The 26,466-nt window shown below is 47.7% G+C and overlaps 1 protein-coding gene across 2 annotated transcripts in view; it reads right to left on the reverse strand.

Annotated features, from left to right (window-relative positions):
• The window catches only part of ZDHHC8 (zinc finger DHHC-type containing 8), a 73,674-nt gene that overhangs the window by 22,713 nt on the left and 24,495 nt on the right, over positions 1–26,466 (reverse strand). For both annotated transcript variants that reach the window (XM_029619989.1, XM_029619988.1), the window contains exons 2-3: positions 5,238–5,359; positions 1,652–1,809 (exon numbers count right to left, since the gene is read on the reverse strand). In XM_029619989.1, coding sequence (XP_029475849.1) covers positions 1,652–1,809; positions 5,238–5,359 — 280 coding nt within the window. The remainder of the gene's footprint in view (positions 1–1,651; positions 1,810–5,237; positions 5,360–26,466) is intronic.

The raw sequence follows: 26,466 nt of genomic DNA on the forward strand, positions 1-26,466 counted from the left end.
AGGATTCAGGTACTGTTAAGTATTTATCAATAAGAATTAAATAATCAATGTTTACATTTGTTTCTAGACTATGTCATTTTGTCTGGTGTTTTTTGGATGCATGGATTTATTTGTAGATAGATATATAATTTGTGTTACTTGTATATTACGATTATATTGTACCTCACCTTCAGCTTTTTTAGATTGGCAGTTTATAAAATATAAGCAATAACTAAATCAATAAATCCGTTTTTTTGGGGGGTTTTTTGCAATCAGTTCAGCTTGTGGTATTCTTCCTGTCCCTGGGTTTGCAGATGAGGGGAATGCATTATGCACTGCAGATTCTTGGATGTGCGCGGGAGCAGGAATATCTATGTACTACTCTCCCGACAATAAGATGCCACCTAGTCTCATCATGGATGTTCTCCCGCTTGTTTTATTATATGTCATTTATAAACTTGTCTGGATTCCCAGGAAATGTTTCTCCCCATGTGCCTCTCTCTCTCTCTGCAGTGCTGCATGCTATTTTGACAGGGCGTGCAGAGCACTGGTGCAGTATAAATAGAACAGCAGGATGGCAGCTGCATCACAGGCTGTCATTCCAGGAAAACGATCGAATGGCACAATTCCCCGGCCCCCAGGAGACCAAAGCTGGAGAGCAGGCCTTAGAAATAACTGTACGTTAAGGGTAGACTGAGAAAAAAAACAAACAATAGGAACTGGCGAGAGCGGTCGTGTGACCAGAATGGTATGAAGACAGAATCTGAGAGAGAACTGATCCTTTCCCAGCACCTGAAGATTTGCTGTTACCAGACACCACAGTCTTAGCCCAGAGAGATGAAGAAATGCCACCCACGGGAATCATTGCAACCTAAGTGCATCTCTTTATTTTTAATGACACTATGATGGGGGGAGCTCGCTATATTATACATAGCGGAATAAGAACGTAAGAAGATAAGGAGCGCCATGCTGGGTCAGACCAGAGGTCCTGAGTCCGACAGTGGCATTTATGGGTCATTAGGAAGTACCTGGCAGATCCCAAATTATAGATCCAGTTTCTTGCTGCTTATTCCCTGGCTAATAACTGTTCTGTTTCTCCAGGAACTTGCCCTAATCCCCTTTTAAATGCAGTTCTGCTAGAGGCCTTGGCCGTATCCGTCGGCAACAAATTCCACAGCTTGGCTGTGGAATTTGTTGCAGACTGATGAAAACCATTTTACTTTCTCCAATTTGCTTTAATTTGCTAATTTCAGGGCGTGTCCCCTCGTCCTAGTGTTATCCGAAAAGGTAAATGTACCTGTTCCATTCCACTCATTACTTTATAAACCTCCGTCAGATCCCCTCCTCAGTCATCTCTTTTTTTCAAGTTGAACCCTAATCTTTCTTCATAAGGAGCTGTTCCATTCCCTTTATCATTTTTGTCCCCCACTCTGCACCTTTTCCAGTTCTTCTACATTTTTTCTTGAGATGGGCACTCAAGGTGCAGCTGCTAAGGATGACCGGGCTGGTGATGAGAGCAAAGAGAGGGCATCACACTCATTCCTATCACCACCCTCTTACTGCCCGTGCTTGCACCTGTAAGCTCTCCGGGGCAGTGCCCTTACAAGTCATGGGATTCACGCTGTAGGATGCAGCGTGCGCAGAACACATCCAACACACAAGAGCCTCTTACCTCAACGCAGTTGTCACACACACTGCAGTGGGAGCAGCGAGGAGGCCGGTAGAAGTGGCAGGTCGCACACCACTTCATCCGCACTTGGATTCCTTTAATCTCCACGTTCTTGTACAGCGGAGCTCGGAAATCGTCATCTTTGTCCTCGTCCTCGTCAGCTGTGGGATCCAAGAAGAAAGAAACGGGGGTGACGCACGAATCCATGCAGCTCCCGGGGCCAGCAGGCCTCTACTGTTTCATGCCTGCAGCCACCCTCCCTATCCACCCGCTCCCATTCTCCAAGGGAGCACTTTCTACCTACAACAACATTTTCTTATTCATCAAAGCAGCAATTTGACTTCGCTAAATACAAGTCAGATTTAATACCCTCACCTAGGACTACACACCCTTTTCAAAGAGAAAAAAATATATACTTTTTTGTTTTCTTCTGGATTCTGGTCTCCTGATGAGTTCAGCAGTGGCCCTCATAGGAAAGCAGCATACAGATGGGGTCCTCGAGAAGGTTGGAGGGTCACCAAGGAGGAAATAAAAGGCTGACACCCCAATTTCAGAGAAAACCAGCGTTCTTGAAACGTCATTTCTAGAGCTTGATGCATGCACAGATGGGGCAGAGGGACTGAGGACTGGGTATCGCTGGGGTAGGCCACACTTTCTGGTTGATGTCTATATTGTACAACATTTACAGCAAAATATCATCCTAGTCCCTTTAAAATGCCAGAATACAAACTCAATGAACTTATTTTCATTACCCACACCTAGAGTGAGTAAAAGATGTAATCTGTCCGGTGAAACGGAGCGAGGCGTCACAGGGTGGCTGCACACATGCACCTGCATGGCGCCCCTCTGCCCCAGTAATGGCACCAGCTCATGTGAAAACTGATTTAAAGAGAACCCAACCGGCCCTAGGAATGGTGACGGAGTCAACGAGCGACTGCTGTTCCAGGGTGGGCACATCTGTAATTCCCAGAGCAGGCTGCTGCTTTTCTGGGAGTCTCAACAGTCACTTCTGATGCAGCCAAGCGTGCTGGACCTGAGAGATTGTCACATGAAAGGTGAGCGTGTGTAAGGGAGGCCAAAAAAAGCAAGAAAGGAGAAAAGAGAAAATCCTTATTGTGATAAAGAACTATCACATGATCTCTCTTTACCTCTCGGTTCTAGCTTTTCACATTTTCAGTCCACGGGTTTCTTGTTGTGACATGAAATGATTCAGTGCACGGCCCCTGTACATGGCACGCACCAGATATGCTGGCGGCCCCTTGCTGCTGCCGCTGCACTCGTTCGCCTCTCGCTGCCTGCAGAAACTACGGCAAAGAAAGCTATAGGGCGAGGTGAGAACTATCGCAAAGGCGATGCAAGCTGTCCTCTAACACACCAACCGCGATACGTCACAATCCTATAGCCCTCCTAGACTTACCTAGCACTGCACAGTGCCTGCTCCATGGAGCTTATAATAGTTGAGACACACAGACAAGACAAATGATTTCCAGTAATCACTTGAGCATTAAAAGTAAAAAGATGAAAAGAAGTGTTGTGGTTTCTGGATTTGAAAATCATCTCAGAGAAGGGGTGGGCGTGTCCGTCCCTTTGTCCATTAGCTCAGCTCACGCGCTCATAGCGCCACAGTGCTAGAGGAGATCTCAGGCCTGCCAGGAGCCAGAGGTGGCGCGAGAGATGCTTGTAAGCCCGCTGCGTTCAAGCTTAGGACTGCCAGGTTAATCCTGGTGGGAGAGGCTTGTTGGGTATCGCAGACTCGTGTCCTGCAGCGCGATGGCTTCCCAGTGCATTCCAAATTGGGGTTCTCAGGATTTGAACCAAGCAAGGACTCTACTGCTGAGCTATAGGGAGCAGCTCCTCTAGCTGAACTAGTGGGAGATCCCTATCTGCTTTAGCCTGACTGCTCATATCCCTTCCCCTATTATTATTATTATGAAGAAAAATCCAAGGGGCCCAGTACCAGCAGAGCAGCTCTCTCACAGCTGGGTTTCAGGCAGAGAGGGTTATAAAGCTGAAACCTCTGAGGTTTTAATGATGATGTTCCCACTAGTGCCGACCGTATCATCAGCAAGCAGCCCTCGGTCTGTCCTGCATCTCAGCCTCGCCAAGCTACATCCCCTATAAGTGAGGCTCCCACCTGAGGAGAGCTCCTCCTTCCACATTTATAACTTCATTTCATTGACTGCTTATATACTGCAAAACCAGGTCCTAAGACCTGACCCAGTGCAGGGTACATCAGTATAAAAATAATTACAGAAACAAAACAAAATACAACACAATAAATACAACATAAAATGTAGCCCGCCTCAGACAAGTACTCCATAAACACTCACTCCAAAATGCAAGCCCCAACTTGATAGACATAAACCCTGTAAGGCTCACTGAAGGGCCTAAATTGCCCATGCCCTGGAAATAACAGTCTTTTCAATCTTTTTCTGAAAGACAGGTAGTTAGTTAAACTCCAGTCTAACATCAACTAGAGAAGGGCCTGTTGCGGTTCTTTACCCTCCTGACACCCCCCCCCCCCCGGACCCTCCCCCCGTACCAATGGCACCAGCATCAGGGCATCACAAGGGTCTCCTCAGTGCTCAAGTTGCCAGCTTCAAGTGCCGTTACCTGCAGCACCAGACATCTGTCAGCCACCTCAGGGAACGGGCCCCATAAGAACTGCAGTCACGGTCAGACTGCTAGCACATAACCTTCTTCTTTCCAAAACTGAATTAACAAAACAACTGAGAAAACCCTGGCATCTGGAAGAGCAGATCCAAGAGGGAGCACAGCGTCCCCTCTGAATCTCGGAACCTCAGCCTTTGAGCACAGACACACAGGGGCCCACATTCAAAAGGCATTTAGCTGCATTGCTTGCGAGTTCTTTGGCTAAATGGCAATGTTTGAATATTTTGGATACTCAGCCAGCTAAAATGTAGGCAGATAACATAGAGGCATTGCAGGTAGGAGTTAGGTTAGCCGGATAAGTTATCCCATTAATTCCAATATTCAGAGAGTTAGGCAGATAAGTTATCTGGCTAACTCTGGCCAGGAGAAGTTTATCTGGGCATGATAAGGTTATCTGGCTTTCTTTAAGACAGTTGGGTACATTCAATGGTGCAGCTGCGTCCTGAATATCCAAGCCTGAAAATTAGCCAGCTAGTAGCTGAATATTATCCCCATAGAGCCTGATCTTCAAAAGAGAGAGGTCGGAGCCTTGACTTAGATTAAAAAGTCAGTGGGCTCAGTGTTAAAATTAAGGAGTGGGGCCAGGGTGGGGAAACGTCGATATTCAGTGCTCAGCCCCTCGATAAAGGCGCTTTAATGTAGGTTGTTCCACTAGCTGGACTATCTTTAGGGGTCTGAAGTTACATTTAACAGCCTTAAAGAGGCGACAAATGAAGGCGGCGAGCCCTCTTTTGTAAGTCAGGCTCATAGGCCGCAGTCTCCACAGAACTCTATAAGCGAGCAGTTCAAGCAAAAGGAGGGCATCCCCCGTGGGGGTGGCATGAGGTGGCTGTGTTTGGCTGGGAACATGGGTCAGACCCAGAAGGGCCGACTTCTGCGGCTGCCGCACCACACGCCCGGCTCTCTTTGTGCTTACCTCGTGGAAAGACGCCTGGGTCCATGAACGTCGCCATGCTGAAGTTTGCCAGCACAAACAGAAACATGAGGCCATTGTAGAGAGGGATGATAGAGGAGATCGTCGTGGACAGCCAGGGGCACCTAGGGAGAGGCAGAGAGAGGAGGCATGGGACATACAATAAATCACAGCTTGCATCCTTCGGACAGGAACTCAAGGCACTTTACAATTTATGAATTCAGACGCAAACATGCAGAAACTCTGGTGTGGATTTCCCGGTAGCACATTCCCAGCAGCCAGGAAGCGAAGAAATGCCATGTATAAATCCGGATCCACAGAACGGTAAGGTCTGTCGCAGAGTGGGGATTTTAATTCTCTCTTGAAAGAGAGTTTTCTTTTCTAATCACAAAGCAGGACCTCTGTGATGTCACACTCCACTGGGAGTAAAGACAGCGGGCATAGAAGGTACCAGAAATAATCCTTTCCAGCCTAAACCACGTGTTATATGCACTGTTAACTGTTTTGTATATCCCCAGGCCACAGCACAGCGAGCAACGAGGAGCATCACTGAGGGCTGCAGAGCTGACGTTTCATACTGGCACTTTGCTCACATAATGAAATTATTATTCTGATTTACTTTGTACGGAATGAAATGTCTGTGAGAACTGCCGGATTTACAGAAAGTCTTCCATCTATCAATTAGAAAGCACAGCAAAGAGAGCTGCACTGTAATTCCCTCATTGTCCCACCCTTCCCAGAGGGACCAGATCAGAGGCAACCTATAACCCATTCCTTCCTTGGCCTCACTGCAGAGACGTCCAGCCATCCAGCCCTGCCTCTGGGGAAGCTGCTTCTGGTACCTGAACTATGGAAACTCGCCTGAGATAGAGGCCAAGGTGAGACTTTACTAGTTTAAAAACAGACGCTTAATCCCTGAGCCCTCCCTGAGCCCTCCATTCCTAGAGGTGACAGGCTCTGTATCCCTGCACCCATCCCCTGAGCCCTCCAGTCCCAGAGGTGACAGGCTCTGTATCCCTGTACCCATCCTCTGAGGGGTACAGGGGAGGCTCTGTATCCCTGCACCCATCCCCTGAGCCCTCCAGTCCCAGAGGTGACAGGCTCTGTATCCCTGCACCCATCCCCTGAGCCCTCCAGTCCTAGAGGTGACAGGCTCTGTATCCCTGCACCCATCCCCTGAGCCCTCCAGTCCTAGAGGTGACAGACTCTGTATCCCTGCACCCATCCCCTGAGTCCTCCAGTCCTACAGGTGACAGACTCTGTATCCCTGCACCCATCCCCTGAGCCCTCCAGTCCTAGAGGTGACAGGCTCTGTATCCCTGTACCCGTCCCCTGAGCCCTCCAGTCCCAGAGGTGACAGGCTCTGTATCCCTGCACCCATCCCCTGAGTCCTCCAGTCCTACAGGTGACAGACTCTGTATCCCTGCACCCATCCCCTGAGCCCTCCAGTCCTAGAGGTGACAGGCTCTGTATCCCTGCACCCATCCCCTGAGTCCTCCAGTCCTACAGGTGACAGACTCTGTATCCCTGTACCCCTCCCCTGAGCCCTCCAGTCCTACAGGTGACAGGCTCTGTATCCCTGTACCCCTCCCCTGAGCCCCCCAGTCCTAGAGGTGACAGGCTCTGTATCCCTGTACCCCTCCCCTGATCCCTCCATTCCTAGAGGTGACAGGCTCTGTATCCCTGTACCCATCCCCTGAGCCCCCCAGTCCTAGAGGTGACAGGCTCTGTATCCCTGTACCCCTCCCCTGAGCCCCCCAGTCCTAGAGGTGACAGGCTCTGTATCCCTGTACCCCTCCCCTGAGCCCCCCAGTCCTAGAGGTGACAGACTCTGTATCCCTGTACCCCTCCCCTGAGCCCTCCAGTCCTAGAGGTGACAGGCTCTGTATCCCTGCACCCATCCCCTGAGCCCTCCAGTCCTACAGGTGACAGGCTCTGTATCCCTGCACCCATCCCCTGAGCCCTCCAGTCCTACAGGTGACAGGCTCTGTATCCCTGCACCCATCCCCTGAGCCCTCCAGTCCTAGAGGTGACAGGCTCTGTATCCCTGCACCCATCCCCTGAGCCCCCCAGTCCTAGAGGTGACAGGCTCTGTATCCCTGCGCCCATCCCCTGATCCCTCCATTCCTAGAGGTGACAGGCTCTGTATCCCTGTACCCCTCCCCTGAGCCCTCCAGTCCTAGAGGTGACAGGCTCTGTATCCCTGTACCCCTCCCCTGAGCCCTCCAGTCCTAGAGGTGACAGGCTCTGTATCCCTGTACCCCTCCCCTTATCCCCCCAGTCCTACAGGTGACAGACTCTGTATCCCTGTACCCCTCCCCTGAGCCCTCCAGTCCTAGAGGTGACAGGCTCTGTATCCCTGTACCCCTCCCTGAGCCCTCCAGTCCTAGAGGTGACAGATTCTCTTTCCAGTTCAGCTCCTCTTCCAGCCTAATCTTTGAATAAAATAACTACTACTTGGGAGGAAATTATTGAAAAGAAGGGGCTGGCAGCTCATTTTATGGTTCCATTAAACGCCTGTGACAAGGCTGTGACCTTCTGGAGGCAGCCAAATGCCGCTGACGTCCCCTGGAGCACTGATATTACAGTCCTGATGCTCTGCATAAGTAATTTGCCTGAAGGTCTGCAGTGATCCCAGCTGCATCCACGCTGCTGGGCCAGGGCACCTGCTCAGCCGAGGAGAAACAGAACTCAGAAGCTGGGGCATTAATTCAGACTGCCCGACAAGTCATCCAGTCAGCGCTGGAGCCAGAGAGCAGAGACAAAAAAGGCATTTATTCATGGAGGGCAACCACTTGCAGTGTGGACTGTTATATCCAAATGTTATATCCAAATGACACATATTTGACCTTCACGAAGCAGCGACTGGTATAGCTGAATCATTTCTCAACAATAGACAACTTGCAGAGTAGGTTAAGGAGAGAAGTTAGTCTGTGATTCCACCGGGGAGTCCGGATCCGTGTGTCCTGCCATGAGGAAGGTTACCCCCATTGAAGAACGCCAATCCAGCTGTATTCTGGGGTTCGCCTTCCAGATATTTCTTAGGGAAAAGACCCAAACCTCAGCAGAATGGGAGCTAGACAAGTCGGGAGCCCCGTCTCCAATCACTCGGAGGCGTTCGGTTGCAATAAACTAAAAACTGGATCAGGTTTTCTCATTTGGGGAGAAAAGTCAGAAGAGCAGATAGCGGGCAGAGGAGTCGAAAGCAGAGGGCAGTAAGGAGCACCAGCGACCAGAGACACAATGCCCACTCCAGACAGCAAGGATCACGTGTCCTGCAGAAGGCAAAGCCCTCTCCCTACCCCCAGGAGGGCTGCAAAAGACATCAGGCCAGGCAGACTTTTCCTTGGTTGTGAAAGGCAGAGACCTCCGTGGAGCAGCCAGACTCCTGGCTAGACTGCTGCAGCTCTCCCACACACACACACACTAAACAACCACTATGAATACACACCCACAGCTACAGATCCTTGCACACCAAGTACGCAAGCAGCAGGATATGGCAAGCCCAGGGCAAAGACTTAACTCTACCCCAGGCCATCCCGAAGCTCCACCAAGGATCCTGCGATAGAAATAGGATGGGGAAGTTAGAAGCAGGTCACTATACCAGATGGCTGGAGAGCGGTAATGAGAGCCCAGATGGGGATTTGCTGCTTCTGTTGGGTGCTCTGGTGCCGGAGAGTTGGAGCGCAGGAGTTTGAGAGGAGGGGGTGGATCTTCAGGCCCTTCTAAGTGGAATTCTGCAGATTTAAGAAGTAGACGCACCCGAGGGGAACGCGAATGAATCCCATCGTGCTTCCTACATCATCGGTAAAGTTTGAGAGCTGCTGGTTCAGATGCTCCCTGCTCTCCCCTCCGAGCCCTATTCTGTGACTCAGTTAAATGGATTTCCAAGTGAAGGCCAAACACGTAACCAGGGGAGCTCCAACCAGCCTCTCAGGATCGCTCCACCTCACCCTCTTTTCCTGCCTGTTAGCTCGCTGTAGATTTTTTTTTCTTAAATAGATTTCACGCTGGCTCATGTCTCCTTTTTAATGGCTGATTGTCCCTTGGTCTTCTTTTGACATCTGAGCCGGAGGCAAGGAGAAAAACTGTACCAAGGGTCAGCTTCCTTAACTGGAAGCATCAAAAAAACCATTGTCCGGCTCTCGGTTTTGAATACTGAGCTTAGCCAAACTGTAATCTGAATTGTCGGGTGGGTATATAATTACCTATTTTTTCAAGATAAAGGGCAGGAACTAGGGGTGGGATTAGAGAGGCAGCTGCCCGAGGCACAGAGCCCTTTGAGGGTGGAAAATTAACTGAAATGCAATCATGGGCCCACAGGATGAGAAGCCAGGAAGCATGCCACCCTCCTTTAACATCTGAGATGGAGGAAGAGAGAGGAATGGGGATCAGGTAGATGGGACACAACTCTGCGTACCCAACCCAGATGCTAAAATGCCTAGTTCTGCCTCTTTTGGTACCCATCCCAGAAGCAAGGCACCAAAATCAGATATGGCAGCCTCAAGCAGAGAGGTCAGGCACTGCCAGGGAATGAAGACTGGATGCCCCTCTCACTTCTAGACATGGTAATGCCAGGAACAGTGATGGGCCTGCATGGCAAGCGGCTGCACTGCTGCCCCTCCCTGCATAGTGAAGGTCTTCTAATGCCAGTGCACTGGCACTCACCTCGCTAACAGAAAGAACTAGGGATGTAATCATTCAGAGTTTCCTGGAGAAAAGGCACGTAAAACAAAATAGAACAAAACATAAACCTGAAGCTGTATTTAAAATTCCCCTCCTCCCCCTCTCCCATGCTGGGGGAGAGAGAGGGGTGCGAGCTTCCTCCAAATGCAATGCTCACTGTCCAACAGCTGTGCTACAACTCCTAACTGGCCCTGTGTGGGAACGCAGGAGCTCTCTCCGGTTGCCAGTTAACTAGAAGGATGATGAGACTCAGCAACCAAGGCCAGGCAGGCCAGGCAAGAGCTGTACCCTGCGTCACTCCATCTTCTTGCTGATCCATTTCTACAGTTGGCAAAGTAACAAACTTCTGTCAGCTGCTGATGGCCGAGCTGTCAGCTATGTCCACAGGAGGCACAGTGCAGAGAGGATGAGAAGATTAATGCGGCTTTTAGCCCATTGCCACTCCCAGTTTCTTTCCAAGATAGCTCATCTGTCTTCTGAAAGGTAAAGGCAGCTCGTAGGAAGCACAGGAAAGAGAAAGCTGCATTAATCCATCATTCTGCTCTAACCCGGATTCTCCCTCCCAAGGACCTTAGTAAGGTTTGAGAGAGTATCCCAGAATATCCTGGAAGATCTCCCCCACTGCCCAGTGCCCTCCTTATCATCCTCACCCTGCTGCGTGTGCACTTGATTCAACAGGCAGATGTAAATATCAAGCCAAAATATGAAGTCAGGGGAGCAGGCCAATTGTAACGTTGGCGATGGACACACAGAAGGTTGGGCTGTCCTGATCAATCACTTGTGAATGCATATGGGGAAGGATATGGCTCTCACACCCCTCTGTGATGGTACACGACAGCATTATAAACTGCATCAGTGCAGGGCTGTGCAGCTGGCAAACGGCCAGGAGCAAGCGAACAGTCTTTGGTTACTTGTCCAATGGAGGAGAATCATACTAAGTAATATGCCTGGCGATACCTTAAGCCTCTGGTTTTAAGAGCATGCACTGGCCTGAGCACCACCCCCTAAGCACTGCTGAAAAGGTAAAGTGGTATGAAACTGGTCGTCACCCTTCTCACAGACGGACCTCCTCCCTTCCACGGTTATTATAAAAAAAAAAACCCCCAAAAACAACAACTTACCTCTGGCCCCTCAGATCACCCCTACCCTCCAAAACCCCTGTATGTATTTATTTTGGGGTATTTAGCTCAGGCTTTTTCATTGGTAGCTCAAGGTGAGTTACATTCGGGTTCTGTCGGTACTTCCCTGCCCTCAGAGGGCTCACAATCCAATGGCCCGATTTGCTAACTCTTTTCTCCCATTCTGTACGTCTGTGGGAAAAAACGCTTCAAAAATCAGGTCCTAAGTTTGTACCCGAGGCAATGGAGGTCAAAGTAACAAGGCGTGTCAGCGATTGGACTTTCCTGGTTCTCCACCCTCTGCTCTATCCACTCGGCATCAGCCAGATAAATTACCCGGCTAACTCATCCCCACCCTGGAATGCCCTCGAAAAACCCCTAACTTATCCAGATAAGTGTCGGAAATATTCCACCGTCGGCATTTATCTGGCAATCTTGAAAGTTATCTGGATAAATGCCTTTGAATACTGACCTCATAGCACCTAGAATTGTTTCTCCCTAAAGAAAACACAAAATTAATTCTAAAGGATATGAGCCAAACACTAGGTTCCGGCAGCCCTAAAATTTGAATAAAGTAACCATATTAATCCTTGGAATTAGAGCACAAAGGGTTAAAGGTCATCTCTCCGTTTACCTCACATTTTACCATTCATGTTTATCCCTTCCCTTGCAAATCTCATCCAAATGCATTAATGCTCCCCTAGGCGGATGTCAAACCTCACTGGGATCAACACTAACATTCAAATCCTCAGACTTCAAGGAACACCAGGACCCTCACCGCATGGCAGCCACCAGCGTTCACATATCTAAAGTTCTCTCTGTGTCATCTCCCATCAGAACACAAGGCGTATGTGCAGGAAAGCAGCAACACAACCGTTTAAGCCAGCCTCAGCAGAGTTTCTATTTCACTAGCAAAATGCTGTTTTTACACACTAGAACAGCCGCCAGCACGTTTTTATGCTGCTATATACTAGGCTCTATCAGTGAAAGAAAACACATTTTTATGGTGAACAAATTGATGTTCTGCCAGACGAGTGTCAGAGTGCAAATAGATGTCAAAGCACCTTGAAAGATGAATCACACACACATATACAAAACACACACATATATACATAACAGACACACATACATGCACTCCCATCCATGCATTTCCCTTATGTAAAGGCAGCGACTGTATGATGGCTTCAGTGCTATCAGGACATCATTGTAAGCCAAACTCCAGGCTCACGATCAATCAACAGCATCATTTGTTTCTTCTGCTACCCAAATACGTTATCCCAGCAAGGTTTATTATTCCTTAAATCAATGCTGCTCAAGAAGAAAATTATAGGGAGGAAAAAAAAAAAAAAAAAGAGAGACAAATTGAAATCCCAAAAGAATGACTTGAGAATTTCATGTAAATGTTTTTTTCAAAGTCTTCCTTATGGCAGGAGCACTGGCAGAATTGCTTTCTTTAACTGATTTGGCAGTTAATCATTACTATAGACATTTTTCATTTTGATTCTTATTTCACCCTGGAGGAGATAAGTTTCTGAAAGTTCCTTTTGCATGCAAGCCTCATCACACTATTTTTTGAGTTAATGGATGCTGCTGTTCTGATCATCAGAAACCCCCTCTCCCGTGCACATCCTGTTCATCATCAGAATCTCTCCCCAACCCGAGCACATCCTGATCTCATCAGAACCTCCTCCTCAACCCGTGCACATCTTAATCATCATCAGAACCTCCTCCCCAACCCGTGCACATCCTGACCTCATCAGAACCTCCTCCCCAACCCGTGCACATCCTGATCTCATCAGAACCTCCTCCCCAACCCGTGCACATCCTGATCTCATCAGAACCTCCTCCTCAACCCGTGCACATCCTGATCTCATCAGAACCTCCTCCCCAACCCGTGCACATCTTAATCATCATCAGAACCTCCTCCCCAACCCGTGCACATCTTAATCATCATCAGAACCTCCTCCCCAACCCGTGCACATCCTGACCTCATCAGAACCTCCTCCCCAACCCGTGCACATCCTGATCTCATCAGAACCTCCTCCCCAACCCGTGCACATCCTGATCTCATCAGAACCTCCTCCTCAACCCGTGCACATCCTGATCTCATCAGAATCTCCTCCTCAACCTGTGCACATCCTGATATCATCAGAATCTCCTCCTCAACCTGTGCACATCCTAATCATCATCAGAACCTCCTCCTCAACCTGTGCACATCCTGATCTAATCAGAACCTCCTCCTCAACCCGTGCACATCCTGATCTCATCAGAATGTCCTCCTCAATCTGTGCACATCCTATTCATCATCAGAACCTCCTCCCCAACCCATGCACATCCTATTCATCATCAGAACTCCGCCTTCCCCCTCACAATGCAGACATCATGCCGAAAACACCAAGAAGAGCTGAAAAGCGGAATTCAGAGGAGGAGATTTTTTTGTTTTAAAGCTGGAATCTGAATGTAAAACATGCTCACCTTTTACAATTAAAAAAATGATGTAAGAGTACCAGACATTCAAAGCAGTTTGTCTGGTTTGGACCTAGCTGGGCAAATCACAGGATTTGAATTTTCTGCCATCCCCATCACTGTTGATTTCTCCAAGTGAAAAAGGTTTTAGCAGGATAAATCAGGTGTTCAGGGTCAGAGCCTGTTTATGTGGATATCATCAATTTATCTGCTTACATTTTCCAAGTACATCTGATAGCACCAGAGAGCAGCCTCTTTTGCATTCAAAGACAGCCGCTTGTTTTACCCTGTCCTGTAAAAATGCACCAAAACGTATGCAAGCCAACACACTTTAGTAGCCTCTCTCAGATGTGCGCTTGACAAAACTGATCTGGTCAAGAAGAAATAACCCTGGGAAGAGACACTGCCAGCTTCAGGTACTGAAGGCCCTCAAGGGAAGGGAGGTGGCACTCTTTGTGTACGTCTGAGCTTAGGGCAATTTCCTAGGCTGAGCTGGAAAGAAGGCAAAAACATCCATTACTTGGAAAAACCCCAACAGAAGCCAAAAAGTGGGACGAGAATAATTTTCAGATTTCTGCAGGGTGATGTAAAATCCATTCCAGCTGGGTTTTCACTGCTGCGTTTCAGCATGTGGGCAAGGCCGAGAGAGCTCCCAGCCAAGCTCTGCCCTCTGTACTACGGAAGAGTAGGGGGGCAGATAATGGAGGCGCATGGAACTCTTAGCCCCTCTCCTCCCTCAGCTTTACTGGTACTCCAGGGTCCCAGGAGAGCTCCTGTGACTGCTGCAGCCCTGGGTTTTTTCATTGCATTGTGTTATGATCATGTATTGTTATCTGCCACATTCTTTACAAGCATGCACACCACCTGCCTTCTAATCTTACCATGCGCACCTTTCTGCAAAGGTTGCCCCATGACCGCTGTACATTACAGGATGGGTTAAAGTCTTTGCAAATGTTTCTTCAAGGAATGCCTGTCTCCATGTGAAAACCATGCCTACAATTCTCAGTATATCTCAGGTCTGAGGTTTAGAAAAAAAGGGGCAGCCCTGAAGTGTTTATTCTGTAGAGCTACAGATAAGACAGGTCCTCTCCTTTACAAATCCAGCCTTAGGGTGGCAAAGCCTCCTTCAGACAAAAGACATTTCTCTTCCAGTGCAAGGGAGAAGAGGGCATTGTCCTGGAGGGCTCAGCAGAGAACCAGGACCTTTGTCAGAACGCCTTGGTACTGCCAGACACTGCCTGCCACCAAAGCCGGGTGATGAACGACCCTTAAGCTACAGGTAAGGAGCAATCAGAGTAATTACAACAGACCACCATCTCATCAGATAGGGGACTCTTGGTATTATTTATTGATTGAAATGGGAAGCATCCTGATCTAGTGTGAAAGTGTCTGTCCACCGAGCCATCCAGTCCCCAAATATCAGCACCCAACACACCAATGGGAGCAATTATTTATACTATAGCTAGCAGTTATTATCCAAGAATTTTGGGCTGATTGACTGAGAGCTCAGAGAAAGAATTAATTTTTGTTACTGTTGTTACTGTTTCCGTAACTTGACCTTTTGGGAAATGAAATGGATATCCAGGAGGTACTTAATCTACAGTATCTGCTCCTTTGCTTATTTTTGAAAAAAACTTTAAAAATTACTACTTTTGTAAGCAAAATGAGTCTTGATGACTTCACATGAAAAGGAGGAAGGGGTACCTGCAAAATTATTCTTAACAACTCCTATGTGCCCCCCTGTGTGCTGTTTTGTAAGAGACTTGCCATACAGCCTGCTCTCGGTCGGGGTAGTGGAGGGACCCCAAAGACAGCACTGGGGGCAAACCCCTGCTGGCAGGAGAGGACACTGCAGGGCTCAGCTTTTGAGATGACTTGCTGTCCAACTTCTGGCCGGCAAGGGATTTTGGTTTCTGCCCCACATCCAGCCAGAGCAGTGGAGGGGGTGAGGTTTCCTCTTAAGTGCAGTATGTGTGTTCATGGAGAAAGTCTAGAACGAGTGCCAGGGAATTACCATCTGGTACCAGGCAGCTGCTCTTCTCTGGATCCCTGGATAGAAGGAAGCCTGGAATACTAGCAAATCATTTCATTCCTGACCAAAAGAGCCCAGGAATCAACTGAAGTGTGACAGTGACTGACCGTGATAGCAACCCGGTTGGTTGCACTGAGATGCAGCCTCTGTCTCTGGAGTCAGTGCCATGTGGCATTTTATACAGAACAGAATCTGGAAACAGATATTAAACTATCCAGATGTGTCACAGACAGGCAGGAGGTTGCCCTCACTCTATGGCTCCTAATTAATGTGTCAAACTAGCTCAGCAGTTTTGAATACCATTGTGTAGTAAAAAAGTGTTACATTATCTGAGCCTTAATAAAACATCTGCATTAAGACGGACATCCTGAGAACCAAGTATTCGCTTTTGAGTGCAGTACTGGGATAAATAAATTCCAGAGACATCAGTAATCTCAATTAGGTATTTTTCTGGTGCTGTTTCCAAAACCTGGCAGGTGGAGTTTAAACAGAACCAAACGAGTAGGAATCACAAGCAAATCCTGGTCAGGATTACTGGGACAGGCCTCACCAGGGCACTGCACTATTGTCAAGCATTTGCAGCATTACTAAAGAAGCAACACTGCATTATAAAAGAAAGTTAATGAGCCTAATGTATATTTTTATTAATAATCATGTGTATAGCACTGCAGAGTATATTAAGGGATTTCTTCTATTTCTCCTATTAAGGGTTTTCATCCATGTAATTTTTTTTTTATAAATTTGGCTCATTAAGTTCAGACCCCATGAGAAACTCCAGCCATCTTGAACAATCTCATGAAGACATCCCCACTCTTTCCTAAGCTACTTTCCCATTGGATAACAGCTGCAACGTGACAACAAATCAGAGTGCAGCAAAGAAGGAGGTCTAAATATAAATGCAATGCTGGCTCAAAGGCTGGCATCCCGGTATTTAAAATGACGTTTGGTCGTCTGAAAGCACAGAGCCAGCCCTTCTAGTAGGATGGACTTGGTTCCTTTTTGATATCTGAGATTTTTCTGCTATGCTTCCCTGAAGGAGTCAAAACACCCGGCATGTAGAAGAAAGCCAAGAGCCAGAGGCTACTTACTGTACAAGCAATGTGCGGCCACACCTTCCTGAAGCTTACATAAACAGCACACCCTCCAGGAAGGAAACAGCTGACTACCAAATAAGACCTAACCATGTCTTCATTTTCCAAATGCAAAAAATTCAGAATTGCAGCCACTGGCCTTTAAATTCACATAGGCGTGCTGAACAGAAAGGAAAGCTAGGCTTGCTTCTTAGCCAGACATCGACTTCCTAATCAATCAGCTCCTAATTATTGACTATAGAAGGCTAATGCACAGGCCAGCTGCAGTCTATTAAAGAAGTGGCAGCCCTCCAGCCAAAAGCATACAACCCTTCTGATTTATCAACTTCTGGCTGAGTCTATTAGCAGAGTTTGTGTGATTTACTAATTAGTCCAGGCCCTCTCACCCCAAGCTGGTCTGGTTTCCCTTAATCTTCTGACCAGGAGCTCAAGCTATGCTAGTCCAGCCTTCCTGTGCTGCTTTCCCATTGGCCAGTTTTGGCCATAATCTGATAAAGCTGTTGCATTCTGATTGGTTGCTGCATAACTAAGCCTGTGCTGTGATTAACCGGCTGCTTTCTGATTGGCTGAATTAGTTCCCACACATCTCTATTTCTGGTGCTGTGTTCTAATCTAGGGCCATCTGTTTAGCACAGCAATCCCAGGCTGATGCAAATTTGGGAGTTTCTGATCACAGGCAGGAAATGTTAAGGTTCCGATAGTTCATCCTTCAGGAGTCAGCAATAATCCTGGAGATATTGCTAATCACAGGGAGAGTCAGGTTGCCCTTTTGTCGGGAGCCAGCATGACAGAGAATTAATGTGAAGATCAGGCCCCTCTGCCCATCTTGTCATCCCAGACCCCACTCTGGTCATCTCCCTTCCTCTGTATGCGTCCCAAGTGGGCTTGAATTTTGGTTCTACCATCCCCACCTGCAGGCTATTCCAGGCATCCATCACCCTCTCAGTGAAGTATTTATTCTGTGCCTCCCTCCTCCTAAAATCATAGCTCGGCCTCTTGCACTTCTATGGAAAACACCTCCTCCTTGTACTTCATTAAAGACGGCTAGATATCCGAACGTTTCAATCATCCTCCCCCTCATTCTCTTCCTTTCTGCAGAGAGCCTCACGCCTCCCTGTGTAGGGTTTCTGATGCAGGCCCTGAACCACACCGGCGGCCCTCCTCTGACTTGCTGCCCCATCCTTACGAAGCATGTGGCCTCCGGCAGTCGACATAGCAGGAGTGCAGCCGGAGACGCTGCAGCCTCTGATGCCAAGTTCGGCCTGGCAAGAGATGAAATGGCAAAGCTTAGCAGTAAATGGCAAATGCTTAGCAGCACGGCTGATGCAGTACTGCTAAGCACCAGCATGGGTAGAGTTGCCAGGGACAATGTGGGAGGGGGTTATCAGAGCACCCACTGGCACAGAGAGGAGCACCTTACTCTTTGCTCCCCTAGGACACAGACACCTAGAACAGTCCGGAGCTCAGCGAGACAGCCACAAGAAGGGACAGCACGGGGGGGGGGGGGGGTCTGTCCCCTCTAATCCAAGGGCCCCATCATTCGGTGCTGAGAAAACTCTCTGGACAAAAATCCCTCTTTCTGCAAGGAGCCTAAAGCAGCAGCTTCAGAACAAAGCCCTTTCAGATGTGCTGCAGAATTTAAATCAAAATAGCAAGAGAGGCATTTGTCACCCACGGTCTCCTAACTGGCATTTAGGATTTCTCTCTCTCTTTTTTTTTTTTTTTATGTCTGTCTTTTTCCTCCCAACCAGAGTCTTGGATGTGTGAGCTGAGCCCTCTTGCAGACACCCACGTTAGTAACGCTGCTTCCAGTCCTCCCACGGGTCGGCTCCTCCGGCATGAAAGCAACGCCTTGCCAAAGAGGCTTCCCAAGCAGCTGCAGGTGGTTCGCAAACCAGCCCCAGACTGTCAGGGCCAGGCAAGGAGCTGCGTGTGCTGGAAATCTGTGCCATTCTGCCGGGGCGGTGAGTCACCAGCACCACCACAGGAGAAAACACAACAGCTACAGTTTTAACTCCGCGGCCTAGCTGCTATTCCTGCATGTAATAGGGATCTTACCCTCAGACCCCCCCCTCCCTCCCATCCTATGACCAAAAGGCAGTCATGTCCAGCAGTGGGGAGGCTCATCAGGAGGGCAGAGGGGGTTGTTGTGGAAAGCAGCGATGCTGCAGTTCCCATTCTTACCTGGCGACGCAGGACCAGAAGTGCAGACTCTGCAGAAAGCCATCTCCCAGAATCACGTGGCCCTGCACTATCCCCCGAGGCTACCCGGCTTTAAAATTAGAATCCAAAGTAAAGAGCATCAAGTCAGTCACCGCTTCCCCAACCGCGGTGACAGAATGAAAATATCACAAAGAAAGAGACTGCGGCAAGAGATGGGGAGTGCGGCTCCCCGGATCACATTATAGCCATGTTCCTATTGGAAAAAGGTTCTGCGCGGGCCCTTACTGGACCAACGAAAACGACTTATCCAAAAGAGGACGAGGTGAGACATCTGAAAAAAAAAAAAAAAGGGGGACTCTGTGCACGCCAAAGCTCACGGCCACATCCTGCCTTTCGGAGAGGTCTTTATGGCGGTCCAATGAAGCTATCACAACCTGCAGGGAATTCGGGGCCTCTGCGGCTTTACTCGTTCTCCGACCTGCCTGAATTAAAACGTCCCTGTGTTTCCTCTCCGCAGCTAGAAGAGGGGCCTGCGAGCTCCCAGGAAGCTGCATTTTTTGTTCATCTGATGAAAAGGTCTCGTAGCCTCAGAAAGAGACTAGGTGAGACGGACAGGTCAGAACAGGTCCTCGGGAAGTAGCCGGCAGATCCGGACAGGAAAATCCATTTCCTGATGCTCAGGCCTCACATCCATCCGCCATTTAATCGTTAGTGGCGCTGCCTCCAGAAACTCGCCCAAACCTTTATGAGCCCTGTTAAAAACTTTCACGACGTCCTCTGCCAAAATAAGTTCCAGAGAGGAGACTTTTTATTACATTTTTCAATAAGATTTATAAACAGATAAATCATATACATTTACTTTCAGAAAGGACAGAATTAATACAACCGCAACACAGTTTCTATTAAACCTATAAGGCACTTTTTCCCTTTGTGGCCTGTGCTGTATCTTGGGGTTTTAAACCCTTTTTAATCGCACCCAGCAGTCAGCAGCGAGGGCTAGGCCATCTTCATTAATGAAGGGAAGACCGTGTAGAGAAAGGACCTGAAGAAATAATCTGCTCTTTCTCCTTCAGACTTTTGGCCCATGCTTCAGCCTTTAGTTTTGAAAGGACCTGACTATTGCCATTCTGTCCTTCCCGATGTGAAGAGAGCCCCAGGGCTAGTTCAGAGTGCAGCCGCCTGGATTTTGACTGGGACACGGCTCCGGGAGTCTTGCAGTCACTCCACTGGCCGCCCACCGCATGGCGCTTAAAATACAAGATGTTTGCTGTAACTCGCCACGGGCCAAGGAGTGAGCAAGAAATGCATTTTTGTTATTACTGTTTCCTAGAACTACATCTCCCTGCATGCAGTGGGGCAAAAACCAGAACAAGATCCTTGTGCTCTGAAAAAAAAAAAAAAAAAAAGTGAAGGCAGTCAGTAACCCTGTCCTCCTTTCTTTATCTAAAAAATGCATGTTCCGCACACTTCCACAGTTCGAGATGGAGCGCAAGGTCGGCATACCCAATGAAAACACTAACTATACCCAGAAACACAAAATTAGCAGGCCCACAAATACCAAGAAATGGAGCAGACACGTTTCAAGAAAATTCACATACTGAGGGGACCGAATTACAAGATTATCGCAGAAAAACCCATCATAGTTCTCTCTCTCAAGCTGCTAATCTCACTGGGGACATCAAAATAACCAAAAGCTTGTGGGGTCCTTATAGGTGACAGATCACTGAAACCCCACAAATTAAAAAAAAAGGAGTAATTAGCTGCTCTATAGCATCAGACAAATGTGCTCAAAACTGACAGCAAAAGGCTTCGAGCTGTTAAAGTGAAGAGGTATAATAGCACTTAAACAAAGATGCCTAGCCTGTGCCAACTGCGAGTCTAGAGAAGAGCTGGAGGTCTGAGCCTCGGCACGGAAATTCCTTGGAGAACTGTAGGAGATGATGAGTGCGACCTCTGCCCCCCCCCCCCCCCCCCCCCCCGAACTGCTGCAGGACGCTCACGGGTGGCTCGTGGCACGCAGATAAAAAACAGGCTTTCTTCCTCGCGAAGAGGTCCATAGTGGTACCAGAGACCCAAGCATCCTAAAACAGAATTTCGTTTGGCCAGTTTCACCTGCCTGCCACACACGGCTCGCCAAAGCACAGATAGCTGGCTGCCCAGGAGAGGTGTAAGCAGTCTCCCAAAATATAGCTAAGCGTCAGACACCCGGAGCGAGATTCGCTGTTCAGAAGCCTCATGCAAGCACCTGTGACCCAGAAGGCTCTGAGGAGTCCGGCAAGGAACAGCAGCTGTGCTATACAGAGCCGGCGTCTGCTGCAAAGCCACTGCGTGCTTTCTTTTGTTTTTCTAACTCACCCTTAGTCTTTTATGACATCTCAAGCATTCCCAATAGCATCAGTGCCTGGCATTTTTTTTCAAAACAACTTTTCCACCTTACCCTCATGGGAGAAAACCAAGGTGAGCCTGTGCTATTCATAATCCGAAATAACCCTGCCACCTCCCTGCTACCTCCCGTGTAGGAACCAGAGGGTTTAAAGAGTTTGGAGTGCATAGTCATCCAACCTCATAAAAACCCTCACCTGAAACACCCCCACATTTTCTTCTCCACTCCAGAGAGTAAATCTCATGTTAGAGAGTTGACGCAATCCAGATTGCCAGAGTTTGCTGGCTGCGTCTTCCGTCATGTGTCCACTCGGCATCAGTTTAGTGCAGATTGGAAGGTTCAGAGGCTGTGGGAAATTACCAGAATATAAAACTGGCTTAGAGCTGCCCAGCCCAGCACCCAGGACTGGAGGCTCTTCCTGAGGTCTTGGCTTCTGTACCCATGAAGATCGCATTTATAAATGGAATCAGCAGGGTTAACGACGAAGCCTGAGCATTACTCATTTTGTTGCCCCCGGTATCGAGAACTGGCCATGCCAAGGCCTAGACCCGGCGCACGTGTGACCATGGGACACAGCCCCCTGCTCTCTGGACACGTGGACGTCGGGCTGTTCCCTGACCACCAGGATCCAGCTGGGCTCTCCATGCACATTAACCTGATCCTGCCCCCAGAGCTGCAGGGCTCCTGGGCTGCATCCACACAGCCAAGAGGCAGCAACATGGAGACGGGCGACGACAGACGGAGAAGGAACACTTGTAATACAGTTCCTTAAGGATAACTGCCAGCCAGCCCTCTACTACCCACACTCAGGAAGATAAAATACAACTAGCTCTTCACACCCTTGGAAAGAGACCCTACTACAGTAAATTAACAGCTGGGTTACCTAAAAGCTGGAGCCTGGATGGTCTGAGGGCTTCCTTATTCCATCCTTGGCAGCGCTGCCTATGTGGTCAGCTCTCGGGCCCTCCCTGCACAGATCTATGTGGGAAACCCTCACCCTGAGCCCTAGAGACTTCCATATGCGTCTCATAACACGCGCTGCACTCCTCATTCCATTCCCTCCTATTACTTTTTTCCTTTCCCCTCGCCACTGCCCCTCCTGGAAAGCTTTGCCGGCTGTCGTTTCTGCTCTGTTGTATCTGGCAGCAGGCAGAATGAGGTCACTCTCCGACTGCAATCCTTCCCCCAAGAGCCAGCATGCAGACACATGTACAGCAAGACAGACAGACAGACACATGCCAGGGGCTGGGGTCAGCAATGAGCTATTCCAGCATCCACAGGGAGCAAAAAAAAAAAAAAAAAAAAACCAACCCACAATGGTTTGGGTTTCATAGAAATTCCAGAGAAGCTCATTTATTTTAAATGAGACAATAGGAGCAGCCGGGGCGGAGGGCTGTAGGGTGATGAAGTCTCTCCGAGCTACACAACTTTGTTAGATCCGTTCCTGCCTCTCTCTCCGAGAGGCGGCTATGGCCAGAATTCCTTCTGTTCTAAAATGAGATTCTTTTTTTTTTTTTTTTTTTTTAACTAAAAGAACAAACGTTATTTTCCATCACCAGGGTTACTTTAATCTATTATTTTCCCCTTAGACTGTCACTGAGCAAGTTTCCTGGGTTCTCTTCGTACCTTTGCAGATAGTCATAAGTTGTTCGTACCCAACAGAGAAACTTGCAATTGCAAGACTTGAACCCCAATAAGTTTATGGGGCCCCCGGGGGCAAAGCGTTGTGCATAGTGCATCAATGTTACAATCTTGAACCTAAACCTCCAACATATAGATCACCAGTGGAGGGAATGCAACACATGAGCAGAATGATCGCTTGAATAACCGGGTTCCCGTGCATTTTGCACAGCCTGTAGGCTCTTCAGCAATGCTGCTGGGACACCTACATAAAGAGAGTTACAATAATCCAATTCTGACAGTGTCGGACTGAGCGGAAGTCACCAGGGGATAAATAAGGCTTCAGCCAATGCAGAATTCGAAGCTTGTAAAACACACTTTTGACAACTGCCGTTATTTGTAGCTGAAGTGATAAATCAGGTTCTAGCAACACCCCTAAATTTTGCAGCTGAAAGGAGATGGGAATAATCCATCCCTCAAACTGAAATGAGGGAAATTCAAGCGGAGGGCATCTCCTGAGGGTCAGTGCCTCCATCTCCTCATTTAACATGAGCCCCTATTCACAGTCATCCAGCACTTAAGCGTACAAAAGCATTCAGCCACCATTCACCATGCATCACTCAACATTGTCGTAACCGGTAGAAAAACTGTACATCTGCATTACAGTTTCTAGCCCACGCCCAAACTGGTGAGAAGGCTGCAGAGTGGTCACAGATAAAAGCTAAACAAAAGCGCTCACCTCACGTCTTTCCCTTAGTGACATCTGCTCTCCTTTTGCAGAATTTTAATGTGCAGCCACTATGAAGCACTACACTGAAATCCATGGCGTAGAAATAACACCGCAATGCTAGCTCCTACAACTCTATAAATGGGACAACACACAGGATAACGAAAGCCTGTTAACAAATCTAATGCATAAGAATCTAGTCTATACTGACCCATCCTCAACAGCTGCTGAAATAGATGCAGAGAGAATATATAATCATACAACATCATGGCAACAGAAGAGAAAAGCAACAAGAGAGAGGATCATATGGAACCAAATCTAGTTAATACTGAATAAAGCCATCATAGCCAGCTATAAGAAAGTATCTGAAAGGATTCCATACTCTTCTGTCATTAACTGCCTTGAAACTCAAACCATACAAAGAGCCAAGGTAACCCAAACATAATAGCAACAAAATGAGGGAAACCACATAAAAAATTTAAACCAACATGGTCAACGGCTGAAATGAAACTAGAGGCGTCAGCAAGTCTGTTGGCGTGACTAAACGTTTAGACCACCTGGAAATTCAAAATAAGTTCCTGAAACCTTCAGACCTGGATATATAACAATAGTTAGAGGAATTGTCAAGAACGGACATTTGACAACAGTCAGATGAATCGTCAAGAATGTTGTCGTCACCCCTGAAGAAGCTGGTTTAGCGAAAGCACTGGTTGTGTTGGGCTTGTTTCTGACATCGGGACTGTTGTGTTCATTTTATTTGCTTAAAAAAAACTCTCTCTAAAAAGAGTTTTGGGTAATTTTCCAGGTGGACGATCGAACTGACCTGGTGGCCAATGGGCTTGCTGATGCCTCTATTTTAATTTCAGCTGTTGACCATGTTGGTTCAAATTATTAACTGCCTTGAAACATACTAAATAAACCCTGGCTTGACCGAGTACATCAAGGTCACCATGAAAATGTGGCAAACTACACTCCATGGTCACAATGTCATTCCCAATATTAGGATCCAGACAGGAATATTTTAGGAGGATTCCCTGTCAACACTTTGGCGCTGTCTTGCACTGAATTCACAGAGTACTTCTATTAAATCCCTGGGCCTTGCACAAATGATCAGACCTTAGTACTTGTAGTAGATTTGAAGCTTTACAGCTCTGCGATTGCCATTTAACTGAACAGCTCCGAGTGGTGAAGAGCTTCTGAAATGACACCAAGATGACATCTGGCTTTGACGAATGTGCTAAGGAGACCTTTGTTAGAGAAATACTGAAAACATCTCCTTGACTGAAGACTATAATATAAAGGAACTCGAGCAGGGAGATACAACAATTCAGCATAACACCTTGACTTAAAAGGTCAGCAAAGACTATGGCAGAAGACTAAAACTGGTACCAAAAAGTACTTTAACAGTACAGAATAAGATGGAAGCTATCAATCAACGTGTCATCCCTTTACTTTCATACAGCTCTGCAGTCATAGATTGGCCTCAGAAAGTCCTCAGCCCGCTGGATTTAAGAACAAGAAAACGCCATCATGCCAACCCGTTAGTCTAAAAGAACCATACTGAACTCCCAAGAGCAGCTTGCCTGGGTCCTATAGAAACAGATTACACATACAGAGATATGCGGCCCCTGAATATCCTTGCAAAGTTAGCCAGATAGCGGCTGAATACTAGACTGACAGCTTTTTTTTTTCTAGCAGCTGAGGAAGAGGTAGCAGAAGGCTGACAGCGCAAGTAGGAAGAAGTTATCGCCATCCTGAGCATGCAGGACAGTGCTCCACTGATGCCAGCTCCACGCTGCAATGCTATCTGAGACAGGAAGAAAAAAGGCATCACATCCTCTCTCCTCAAAAGGTGTCAATGATAAGGAGTCAGAACTTGGCCTTTAGGGCAATACTAATACAATAGCCCATCTCATAAGAACATGCTATACTGGGACACACCAAGGGTCCATCAAGCCCAGCATCCTGTTTCCAACAGTGGCCAATCCAGGCCATAAGAACCTGGCAAGTACCCAAAAACTAAGTCTATCCCATGTTACTATTGCTAGTAATAGCAGTGGCTATTTTCTAAATCAACTTAATAAATGGCAGGTAATGGACTTCTCCTCCAAGAACTTATCCAATCCTTTTTTAAACCCAGCTACACTAATCACATCCTCTGGCAACAAATTCCAGAGTTTAATTGTGCGTTGAGTAAAAAAGAACTTTCTCCAATTAGTCTTAAATGTGCCCCATGCTAACTTCATGGAGTGCCCCCTAGTCTATTATCCGAAAGAGTAAATAACTGATTCACATCTACCCGTTCTAGACCTCTCATGATTTTAAACACCTCTATCATATCCCCTCTCAGCCGGCTCTTCTCCAAGCTGAAAAGTCCTAACCTCTCTAGTCTTTCCTCATAGGGGAGCTGTTCCATTCCCCTTATTTTCGTCGCCGTTCTCTGTACCTTCTCCATTGCAAGTATATCTTTTTTGAGATGCGGCGACCAGAATTGCACACAGTATTCAAGGTGTGGTCTCACCATGGAGCGATACAGAGGCATTATGACATTTTCCGTTTTATTCACCATTCCCTTTCTGATAATTCCCAACATTCTGTTTGCAAGGATAGCATGAACTCACTCACTTTTCTCCTCCTTTCCTGGCACCTTGTTACCGAAAACCTCCCCAACCCCCCAAAGCACCAGGATTCCCTTTCACCTCTCCACTGGTTCACCTTCCCTTAACCCACAGAAAGTGTCATTTCTCAGAGGCAGGAGCGATACCAAAGCGCTCCTATCCTGCTGACAGCAACAGCCAATATGGCGTCAACTCACTCTTTCAAATGTGCAGACTGTGTGTATCACTGTGTACTACCTGCAGTCCACATATGTGCACAGACACCAAAGCTGGGAGCACCAACTTCTTTTTATATAAAAGAATTGAAGCATGATCAAGATGATTATTG

The sequence above is a fragment of the Rhinatrema bivittatum genome, chromosome 11 (genome assembly GCF_901001135.1).
Source record: "Rhinatrema bivittatum chromosome 11, aRhiBiv1.1, whole genome shotgun sequence".
In the NCBI taxonomy this organism is placed as follows: domain Eukaryota; kingdom Metazoa; phylum Chordata; class Amphibia; order Gymnophiona; family Rhinatrematidae; genus Rhinatrema; species Rhinatrema bivittatum.